Source organism: Leptonychotes weddellii, chromosome 7 (assembly GCF_054177405.1).
Source record: "Leptonychotes weddellii isolate Sample4059 chromosome 7, ASM5417740v2, whole genome shotgun sequence".
NCBI classification, from domain to species: domain Eukaryota; kingdom Metazoa; phylum Chordata; class Mammalia; order Carnivora; family Phocidae; genus Leptonychotes; species Leptonychotes weddellii.
The window spans coordinates 37,895,367-37,907,065 of NC_138375.1; the positions used below are offsets into that span (position 1 = coordinate 37,895,367).

Consider the following 11,699-nt stretch of genomic DNA (forward strand, 5'->3'; position numbering starts at 1 on the left):
GGAGGCGGGACGGGGGAGCTGCGGCGGACCGAGCCTGCCCGAGAGGGCTGCAGCTAATGAGCGCCTAGTGCTGGAGAGAGACGGCTGCCCGACCAATGAGAGGCAGTGGCCAGCCGGGCTGAAGGCGGAACAGCCAGTGGGGCGCCGGGGCGGGGCGGCGAGCCCAGCGCCAACCCGCGAGCGCCGAGCCCCGGCGTGCTGTCCGGATCGCCGCCCGCCATGGCCCGCGCTGCCCGGCTCCTCGCCGCGCTAGCGGCGCTCCTGGCCGCCGCCGCCACGGGCGGAGACGCCCGGCCCAGCAAAATCGGTGCGGGAAGGACGGGGTGGGGGCCTGCGCGGGGGGAGGGCTGCGAGGGAAAAGGGATCCCAGCCGGGAGCAACCGGGTGGGGGAAGGGGAAGGAAGCTGAGCGAGGGGAGGGGTCCTCGGGAAAGGAACTGGCTGGAGAAGAGGCGAGGGACTGACACTGGGCGAGGAAGGGGACCGGCGGTAGGCAAGGTGCTGATCCCAGGGCATGTGGCGACGGCTACCGGGGGCGGAAGAGAGGCTTGGGACCGGACTGGCCACTGATCTGACCAGAAGGTCCAGGGGCATCGAGCATCTGCGGTGGACGCCCCGATGGATGGCAGAGAGGACCTGGTCTGGGTGATGTCATTCGTAAAGGTTTATTGAGGACCGTCTGTGTGGCAGGCACAGTGCTCCGTAGTTCCTGTCTGGAGGAGGGACTGTGCAATACAGGGAAGTCAGCGGTAAGGCCGAGAAGGTGCCCCGATGGGAAGAGCGCTTCGTCCATCTTCCAGGCTCTGGGAGGGCTCTGGAGGGCTCCGGAGGGCTCCGTAGAAGGAGCATCTAAGCCAAACCCTCAGGGAGAATAGGAGACAGAACCCATGGTAGGTCTGCTGGAGATCAGTTTGCTGAGTGACAGTGGAGAACTTTTAACAGCAGTCATCTTGGATTTTATTATTTTATTTTGAAAATTTTCAGATGTACAGCAGAACTGAAAGAACTGGATGTACAGTGATCAACTGTGTACTCACCACCTAGGTTCTGCCCTTAGCAAACTGCTCCTATACTTGCGTGTTTACATGGCTATCACCCCCCCCCCATTAATTCATCTTACATCTTAATGCATTTCAAAATAAACTGCAGACATCAGGACACTTTGCTGAATACCTTCTCATGCATCTCATTGACGAAAGTTCCATATTTGTTTGCAGTTTATTTCTCTTAACAATTGTCATTTCAACTCGACAGGACTCCTAAAGATTTTCCAGTCCCTCGAATATAAAATTCCCACAGGCAGAGATGCTAGGCTTCTGGTGTGAGGGGACAGAGTCTCCACTCCACTAAGCTGCCCTCTCTGCACCCCTGTTGGCAGGGAAGCATGTCCCGTGGGAGCACCACAGACTTACTGGGCCAGTATAGTGCCAAGGCTTCTTTGGATTACAAAACCTCAGCTCAAGCCATAAATGGTTAAGACAGACAGCCAGAAATCAATTTGGGACTGAGAGTTTAGGGTTTTCAAGGGAGAGAGAATCCTGAGAGCTAGTGTGGTCAGAGAAGACCTCAGGGAGAAGGTGGATTTTGAGCCAGGCTCCGAAGGTTGGGGAAGTTAGGCAGGCCATGTCTGGAGGGCAGGACACTCCCTTCATCTCTCAAAAATGGGCAACAGAACAAGACACTTCACACTGGCCCCTGGGAAGGAGCAGGGCCTCCTCCCAGCACTCCTGTTTCCAACAGGGCACAGCTGGTTGCCTGCCTCATCCCTGCCTACCTGGCCCCAGAGGTCACCCAGGGCAGGGCACTTGGCAATGCCAAGATGCTCAGTAGCCTTTTTGATTGTCCTCAGCTATTGGACAGAAGCCTCCGTTCACCCTTGGTGGTTTGGACTCGACACACGACTCTGAGGAGCTTCCTATGAGGATGGCTTCACCCCCAGTCTGCTGCAGGGTCAAATTTGAGTACCTCGGTGTGATGTTGGACCCTTTAACCTGACACACACACACACACAGAGTTCCACACGCCGCCCTAACCTGACACACACACACACGGAGTTCCACACGCCACCCTGCTCCTGCTGTTCTCGCTGGGGAGAATGTGTTTCTGCTACCGGGCAAAGCCGGTTGTCCTCCAGGGCCCTGGTCAGATGTGACTTCCCCTGGGAAGCCTGTGTCTCCACGTGCTCAGGCAGAATTTGTTGCTTCCTCCCCAGGATTCCCTGGCACCCTGTTGTTGCACTTGGTCACACGTTGTCATAGCTCATTGTGCAAGAGTCTGTCTGCCCACTCCCTGCATGAGCTCAGGAGGACAAAAGCCCTGCTTGATTCTCTTGTGCCCTAGCACATCTTATCACGGACCAGGGAGTGGGTGTCAGTTTGTGGGCGTTGAATGCGCTGCTTCTCAACGAGGTGAGCTCTTTTGCTTCCCTGTAGCCCTCTGGGCAGCTTCCAGGCCTCGTGATGTTTGTTCCTCTGAAGAATGGATAATTTGGGGGGAGCACACTGGTTGGAAAAGGCTAAGGGCACTCTTGGAAATGGTTGTGTAAACACTGAAAAGGAGGAAGTGGTTTGTTTTTTTCAAGATGCAACAAATACTTAGCTTTACCACCTGCCAGGATCCGGGGGCCTGGTGAGCTGCTCTTGGCCCTTAAACGGACCAGGGGAGGAGAGCGTGCAAGCACGAGGCCCCGGGGAAGGAGCGTGTGCTGTAGGAATATGTGGGAGTGACACCCGACTTGTCTTCGGTGAGCGAGGCAAGCCAAGCTCTAACTGCACGTGGGGGCCACAGAAGCAGCGAGGCAAAAGGCGACAGCACTCCTGACAGGGAGCAGCGCAGGCCGCAGCACAAGGGTGAGAGAGCAAAGTCGTGGGTTCCACAGCCAAAGAAGTCAAGGCACACGAGCAAGTGGAGTGTTGGGAGTGGGGCAGGGAGTGCGTAAGTGAAGGGGGGCCAGATCATAACCTTGTATTTTTGCCTTCTTGACAGGAGCTTGTTTCTCTCCCCTCCTCTGGCATGGGTCCAACAGGGGTCCAGTGAGGACAAATCAACACCAGATTTATCTCCTTTTCTATTTGGACCGACTGCCAGATGAGAAGAAAGCTGGGTCTCAGGTTGTGGGAGGTGTGGCCGTCCAGTTCAGTAGCTTCGTAGCCGCCTTGCCGTCTTTGCAGAGTGTTACGGAGTCTGAGTAGCTAGATTAGGCTCTGTCTGGACAGTGGTGCCTCGGAACCCCTCAGAGCCCACATCGCCAGCGAAGCATTGTATCAGTGACTTGGATGGGAACACGCATGGCTTATGAACCAAGTTTGCAAATAGCAGGAAAGCAGGAGGCATAGAAAAGACAGTGGATGATAAGATCCCCAAAGACATCAAAGCTGAAACTTCAGAACAAGAGAGAGTCCAAACCGGCAAAGGGCGCCCTGCACGGTAGTGAGCGGCCCGTCCCAGGGTGCATTCCAGTCTTGGCAAACACCGAATGTAGAAGTGATTAAAGGGTCAGGTGGTAGGTTGCCCTAGAGCAAGGGTTGGCTGACTTCAGTAAAGGGACAGAGAGTAAATACTTTAGGCTTTGCAGGCCATACAGTCTCCGTGGCAACTACTCATCTCTTCCGCCCTAGCATGAAAGCAGCCCCATAAACAAGCTCCAGAAAGAGTTCCAGTAGGACTCTGTTTGCAAAAACAGTCGTGGGCCTAGAATTGGCCCACAGGCTGTAGTTTGCCGACCCCCAGATTAAGGAGTGGTTCCCAAACACTGATCTCACCTAACAGTACTTGCAGCAACCAGGTTGTCACCAATTCAGAGTGAAATGAAAATAGGGACAATGTAATGAGTTTGTATAAAACTAAATGTATTTCCTTTAAGTGATCATCCAAAATGTTGAGATTCTTTCCTGCTAACGTGTCATTTCCATTATAAAATGAGCGTTACAGCAGGTGACAATTTTCAGGTTGTCCTTTGCTCTTTGTAAATAGCTTTACTAAAAAACTAGCCCGAGGATTTCCTTTTTGAGAGGTGATAAGCCTGCGAAATGCAAGGGCCTGGGAACCACCTCCCAGGGGGCGGTGAGGGTGGGACCTGCGGCCTCACGCCCATGCTCTGTCTCTCCCCTCCTCTGCCTCCCGGGCCTGCTGACAGCTGTGGTTGGGGCCGGAATCGGGGGCTCCGCCGTGGCCCATTTCCTCCAGCAACACTTCGGCCCCCGGGTACAGATCGACGTGTTTGAGAAGGGGACCGTGGGCGGCCGCCTGGCCACCATCTCCGTCAACAAGCAGCACTATGAGAGCGGGGCCGCCTCCTTCCACTCCCTGAGCCTGCACATGCAGGACTTCGTCAAGCAGCTGGGTGAGTGCACTGCGCCCGGGCTCCCCGCGTGTCGCATCCAGGGCTAGTGGCAGCCATTGGGCTCCTCCCAGAGGGCCCCGAAGGTCAAGGCCAGAAGGTCATGTAGCCCCATCTCCTCATTTTACAGATGGAGCAGCTGAGATCAGAGAGGGGAAGGAACTTGTCTGAAGTTACACAGTGAGTTAGTTGCAGAGCTGGGATTAGAACCCAGGTTTGACTCCCAAGCCAGTTTCTTTCCCTTTCAATTTGCTGCCTCTCAGTAGCCACAATCATAATGGCTTCCACATGCTGTGTGCTTGCCAGCTACCTGACATCCTTCTAGGTGGGATGTAGGCATTACGTCACCCCCAATCCTCCCTACCCAGCCACCCTCCTGCAAGACAGGTGTTAGATCTCCTGAGGAAATGTCTACACCTCTGCTGCGGCCCCGCCGCTAATGAGTAAGAGCTGGATTCAACCCCGGCAGCATCTAGCGAAACCACAAATACATAGACTGTTTGACACCCAAACTCTACTTCTTGGAAGTGGCCCTGCAGGTGTACTTGCAGAAGAGCTAAGTGGCATACAAACGAAGTTATTCCTCACAGCGTTGTTTGAGGTAGCAGAAGGTTGAAAATGTCCCACCTGCCCACCCACTGGGATCTGAGAGTAAATATTGTTTACGTGTACAGCAGACTATTCAGCAGCCAGCTTGAGGAAGTCCTTTAGGCCCAAGTATAGAACAATCTTGGAGACACAGTATGTGAGTAAGGTGCAGAGCCGCGTATAGTATGTGGGGGCAGAGGAGGAGTAACTCCTAGATATACATACTTAGGAGTGTTGGCAGAAAATATCTCTGGAAGGATGCTGAAGGCAAGTGGCCTCCGCGATGGGGAACTTAGTGGCTCAGGGACAGGAGATAGGAAAGTAACAAAGCCCGTGACTTGGGGCAGGTCCTAGAACCCAAGCCTCGTTTCTACATCTTTTTTTTTTTTAAAGATTTTTATTTATTTATCTGAGAGAGAGAATGGGAGACAGAGAGCATGAGAGGGGGAGGATCAGAGGGAGAAGCAGACTCCCCGCCGAGCAGGGAGCCCGACGCGGGACTCGATCCCGGGACTCCAGGATCATGACCTGTGCCGAAGGCAGTTGCTTAACCAACTGAGCCACCCAGGCGTCCCCTCGTTTCTACATCTTTAACTGGGAGTGCTGTCACCTCTTCTGCCTCTTCCCAGGCTGAAAGAGGACGAAGCGAGATGCTGAAGTCCCTGTGCTCTGTAAGCTGTCGCGTGTGCAAAGGGCTGGGACTCCGTCCAGGTGGTCTCGGTGGCCAGGGCTGCCACCCGAGAGCCAGCTGTCAGTCCCTGGCCATTCTGGGATGACATGTGAATTTCCCACACTCATGGCTGAGTGCATCCCTGTTGGAAAAAAAACCCGTAAGCTGGTACATTATTTTAACTCTCACGTCTTTATCGACTAGCCTGCCCAGGGCATCCATTGACTGTTTTAAACAAGCAGCATGGGGGCGCCTGGGTGGCTCAGATGGTTAAGCGTCTGCCTCCGGCTCAGGTCATGATCCCAGGGTTCTGGGATCGAGTCCCGCATCGGGCTCCCTGCTAGGCGGGGAGCCTGCTTCTCCCTCTGCCTCTGCCTCTCTCTCTCTCTCTCTCTCTCTGACTTTCATGAATAAATAAATAAAACATTAAAAAAAAAAAAAAACAAGCAGCATGGATGAACAAACCGTAGTGTGTCCCTATTCCCTTTAATGGAGTGGGTCCATTTGCATCCTTCAGGAGGACCCTAAGTTTCGCTCAGGCACCACTGGATCTCCAGGGGGGGCCCTTTGAGAGGGACCTGAGGCTCCTCCCTGTCTCCTCAGGGCTGAGGCACCGGCGAGAGGTGGTGGGCAGGAGCGCCATCTTCAGCGGGGAGCACTTTGTGCTGGAGGAGACCGACTGGTACCTGCTGAACCTGTTCCGTCTCTGGTGGCATTATGGCATCAGCTTCCTGAGGCTGCAGATGTGGGTGGAGGAGGTCATGGAGAAGTTCATGAGGTATGGCGGGGCAGGCTGCAGGGAGGGCGTTCCAGAGGGAGCGAGGAAGAGAGGTGGGGAAGGAACCGGCTGGCCTGGAAACTGTCGAGAAGGAGAAGGGGGACTTGCTTGCACATGAGAGCCCCGCACAGTTCAGTCCTGCTCCTGGGCGAGCCCCCAGCGCGAGGACTGGACTGACATGGTGCGGGGGTGGGTTTCTGGTGTTGTCACGCTAGCCGAATGACTCGGAGCAGGGCTTGCAAATGCATCCACCTACAAGGGCATACCTGGGGCGTGCATAAGCAGAGGCAGCCGGTGGAAGAGAAGAGTGGGAGTGGGGTGCCCCGAAGAGCAGGGCCCCACCTGAAGGGGGCGGCCAGCACTCTGCCGTGTGGGAAGGCCCACCTCCTGTGGCTAGGTCTTCCAGTTTTTTAGAAGAAGCTGGAAATCCAGAGTGATGCGTGAAATCTCCTGGTTTTTCAGTATATGCAACCAGTCCATCTTAGAAATAAGCCAAATGAAGCACATCTGTAGGCCTCATACAGCCTGTGGGTCATGCCCTTATAAGCCCTACTGTCCCCCAGTTTTCCCATCTAGAACAAACTCCTTTTTTCACCACTTCCCTCCTCCTTGGGCCCCGGCCTCCTCCCCCACTCCTTCAGATGATGAGGACAAGTGGTCCAATGTCACTCTGTCCACTTCTCACCGTTCACCCACTCGCCATCTGGCACTCCCGCTCTCCCCTGAAGGTCCTCCCTGCTCCCTGGCCCAGACGCAGACATTCAGGATGGCCCCCCGGCCTCCTTGCTGGGTCCTGGCACTTCGCCACTCTCCCCACCTCCACACCTATGCCCTTCATTGCATCTCTACCTTCTACTTTCAGGTGTCCCCCAAACGTAATGTCCTTACCCCCTCTTTCTTACGTCTTTCTCCCTTGTCCATTTTACCCAAACCTACAACGCTGACTTTTTTTCTTTCGTGGGAGAGGAACTCTATCTGGATGTCCCATTATGACCAGACTCAACACGTTGACAAAGCAGCCCAGGAGGCAGCCTTTCAAAGACCAGTGCCTCTGCTCTTTGGAAATCCATCAGCCGATGAGTCCCTGAGACTGGGAGAGCTGTGGAGGGACAAGACGAGAACTCGGGGGGTGCGTGGGAGCCCTGTCGGAGCAAGCCAGAAGGGAGGCCAGGCTGGGCTAGCACAGAGAGTGACGACATTGGCGTGAGGCAGGTACCATCGGGTCCAGCATGGCCCTAGAAGCCAGCTCAGAGCCCATGCTGCTGGAGAGAGGGATGTGTTGGGGGCGGGGGGGCTCTGGCCTGCTGCCTGGTAGTACCCCTGGGTGGTCCCCTCTGTGTCCTCAGGCAGGGAGTGGCTCCGAGAGGTGCCGTAGTTGTCCTTTAGCAGAGCCATGATGCGAAGCCGGGTCTAGTGGGGTTCAAGAATATTTGCCTTACCCCCTGCGCTGTCCCTGTGGTTGGGAAAGGCCCACCGGGGTCAGCAAAGAGGCCAAGTTAGCAGCCTCCTTTCTCACCCACTACATGGAGAGGAGAGGCCCCGGGGCCCTGCTGGGCCTCCCGGGTGCGATGAGCCAGGAGTGGGTGCTCAGCCGAAAGGCCGTTCTGTACACGGGCTCCAACTCTGCACGTCTTCCAGGATCTATAAGTACCAGGCCCATGGTTATGCCTTCTCGGGCGTGGAGGAGCTGCTCTACTCACTGGGGGAGTCTGCCTTCGTCAACATGACCCAGCGCTCCGTGGCCGAGTCCCTGCTCCAGGTGGGCGTCACCCAGCGCTTTATCGACGATGTCGTCTCTGCCGTCCTGCGGGCCAGCTATGGCCAGTCCGCAGCGATGCCTGCCTTCGCCGGTGAGCCTCAGGCCCTCGGCCTGTCTGCTGCCCTGTCCCGGCCCACAGTGCCCAGAATGGGCTGGGCTCCCCGTAACAACCTCACACTCAACCAGGCTCAGTACAGTTGCCTAAGCACCTTATTGCCTTAACCCTATTTGATTCTGGTATGGGCCCTCCAGGCTGGCAGGAGATAATGTTCACCCCACTTCTCAGATGGTGGAAGCAAAGCTCAGGTCTTAGGTCCGGTGTGTTTCCACCACTCCCGATTGGGCTAGTTTCAGGACCGGCCCCACTGGGGTCCATATACACAGCCTGCCATCCTCCAGCGCAGGCCAGGTTCCTTCTCTTCTACCCTCCTAACATGGAAGTGCAGGCTCAGTCCTTGGTCCGCTTCTCAACCACTCACACTTCCGCCCACTGACTCCCAAGCATGACCTCCAGGCCAGACCTCCCTCCAGGACTGCAGACTCACGTGTCCGGTGCTACCCTTATGTCTCCACTGGTGGGCCTGGTAGGCACTCAGGGTGGCCAGACCTGAGCTCCTGACCTTTCCCCTCAAGCCTGCCTCTCTGAGAGTCTTCCCAGCTTGGTTGGTAATAGCTCCTTCCTGTTGCTCCAGCCAAAACCTGGGCTCATGCTTTCTCTCATATCCATCACATGGTATGTCAAGAAATCTCATCTGCAAAGGGAGGGAGGGGGGAAGGGAGAGAGAGAGAGAGAGAGGAACAAAGAGAGAAAGGAAAGGAAAGGAAAGAAATCTCATCTGCTTTGCCTTCCACATATATCCAGAATCTGACTACTTCCCACCACTGCTTCCTCCCTGGTCTAAGCTCAGCATCCCTCACCCGGATTACTGCAAGTCTCCTGCCAGACCCCCTCCCCCACCCCCTGCCCCCTGCAGGCTATTCTCAATACATCAGCGGGATAATCCTTTTAAAACAAGACACGTCAGACCTATGTGTAAAATTCTGTAAGGGCTCCCACTTGCCTTCAAGTAAAAGCCAGAGTCCTTGCAGTGGCCTGCAAGGCCCTCCATGGTCCAGGCCCCACCACCTTCCCCACTCACCCCAGCCCAGCCACTCTGGACTCCTTTGCATGTCTCCAGCGTTCCAGATGCACTGGGGCTTTTGGGCGGCCATCCCTCCGCTTGAACATTTCTTCCCTGAGACACAGTCGCGGTAAACTCTTACTCCCCACCATGTCTTTGTCCAGATGTTCCTTGTCATTGACACTACGCTACCACCCAGTTTTCAATCACATGGACGCCTCCTCCTGCCCCCAGCAGTGCCAGTCCTCCTACCCTGCAGTGTCAGCTTCTAGCTGCCTATCTCATTTACTTCTTTCGTCTCTTCCCACTAGAACGTCGGCTTCCCAAGGGCAGGAAGCTCTGTCTCCTTTGCTTACTGATGTATCCCAAACCCTTAGAACAGGGCCTGGACCAGTGGAGGCACTCAGCCCATTTTTGTTGAATAAATGAACGAAAAGGTTTGTATCTGACAAGCACCTCCCTCGTGCCCAGGATGCAGTCCCTCCGGCTGCTGGCGTGGCTAGCTGCTTCCCAGCCTTCAGGCCCCACCACATGTTCCCTCAGCGAGGCTCTCCTGCTCACTCTTCCAGTAGCTTGTGTGTACCCTTCAAGATATAATTCATATACCGCACAATTCACCCATTTATATTTTTAAGTAATCTCTACACCCAACAACCCAACGTGGGGCTAGAACTCACAACCCTGAGATCAAAAGTCACACGTTCCACTGACTGAGCCAGCCAGGTGCCCCCAATTCACCGATGTAAAGTGAATTTGAGTTGTGCATCCATTATCACAGTCAATTTTGGAATATTCTCATTGCCTCCAGAATACCCCATACCTGTAGCCATCACCTCCCTGACAACCCCCCACCTTCTAGACCTGGGCAACCATAAATCCACTTTGTGTTTCTAGGGATTTGCCCCTTCTGGGTAGTCCGTATAAACAGAATCTTACCATCTGTGATCTTTTATAGATGGCTCTTGCATTGAGCCTGTTTTCACTTCACTTGTAAATTTTATTGTATTTGTGTATGTGTTGTCTCTCCATGCCCATGTTGGGGGAGGCTTGGCCTGAGAGGTAGGCCCAGCAGGTAGGATGGTTCCGGACTCTCCGGCCCCACAGCCCAGTGATTCTGAGAACCCACTGGCCACTCTCCCCCTTTGCCCAGGAGCCATGTCGCTAGCCGGGGCCCAGGGCAGCCTGTGGTCTGTGGAGGGAGGTAACAAGCTGGTTTGTTCCAGTCTGCTGAAGCTCACCAAGGCCAATGTGATCCATGCCACAGTGACCTCTGTGACCCTGCAAAATACAGGTGAGTGAGCAGAGCAGGGCATGTGGCCGCTCGATTTCCTAGACCAGGAACACTTCCACCAGTCTGTCCCTAAACCCTGGTCTGGGAAAGGCTGCCAAGTGGTTCCGGCACTGCCCAGTGACACCAGAGGGCACTGTCGTCCTGATTCAAATGTCAGAGCCAGAAAGCTGAGACTCGCATTCAGCCAGCCCCGTTCATTTGACCACTGAGGACTGTGAGCCTCAGCCTTGCCCAAGGCCCTCCAGCTAGTCAGCCGCAGAGCTAGAGCAAAAGCTCCGGATTCCTGACTCCCAGTCCAGTGCTCCCTCTGCAGCCACACCAGCATGGAAAGCCCAGGACCCACCATCCCACCGGCCCCACAGCACCCAGAGCCTCCTACCCTCAGCGCTGGGCCCCAGGTGGAGATCAGTGGGTAGTGGGCAAGGAACAAAGTGACTTTTGTGCTCTATTCTCTCTCCTTCCAGAAGGGAAACCCCTGTACTATGTAGAGTATGAGAACGGGGTGGGCAACGGGTCCGACTTCTATGACATAGTGGTCATCGCCACTCCCCTGCACCTGGACAACGGCAGCAGCTCCATCACCTTTGAAGGCTTCGACCCGCCCATCGATGCCGCGCAGGGCTCTTTCCAGCCCACCGTGGTCTCCTTGGTCCATGGCTACCTCAACTCTTCCTACTTCGGTTTCCCCGACCCTAAGCTTTTCCCCTTTGCCAGCATCCTCACCACAGATTTCCCCAGCTTCTTCTGCGCTCTGGACAACATCTGTCCCGTCAACATCTCGGCCAACTTCCGGCGCAAGCAGCCCCAGGAGGCCGCGGTTTGGCGAGTCCAGTCCCCCAGGCCCCTCCTCCGCTCCCAGCTGAAGACCCTCTTCCGCTCCTATTACTCGGTGCAGACAGCCGAGTGGCAGGCCCACCCTGTGTACGGCTCCCACACCACCCTCCCGCGCTTTGCCCTCCACGACCAACTCTTCCACCTCAATGCGCTGGAGTGGGCGGCCAGCTCCGTGGAGGTGATGGCTGTGGCTGCCAAGAACGTGGCCCTGCTGGCTTACAACCGCTGGTACCAGGACCTAGACAAGATCGACCAGAAGGATTTGATGCACAAGGTGAAGACTGAGCTGTGAGGGCACCGGGGACAGCCCGGGAGCGTCC

The 11,699-nt window shown here is 55.6% G+C and overlaps 1 protein-coding gene across 1 annotated transcript; it reads left to right on the plus strand.

Annotated features, from left to right (window-relative positions):
* The first annotated feature begins 175 nt into the window (after positions 1 to 175).
* PCYOX1L (prenylcysteine oxidase 1 like) lies at positions 176 to 11,693 on the plus strand. Its single transcript, XM_006745251.3, has 6 exons — positions 176 to 307; positions 4,135 to 4,341; positions 6,200 to 6,374; positions 8,013 to 8,224; positions 10,405 to 10,545; positions 11,010 to 11,693. The coding sequence occupies exons 1-6, from the start codon at positions 220 to 222 to the stop codon at positions 11,669 to 11,671; spliced, it is 1,485 nt and encodes a 494-aa protein (XP_006745314.2). The 5' UTR covers positions 176 to 219; the 3' UTR covers positions 11,672 to 11,693.
* The last annotated feature ends 6 nt before the right edge of the window (positions 11,694 to 11,699 follow it).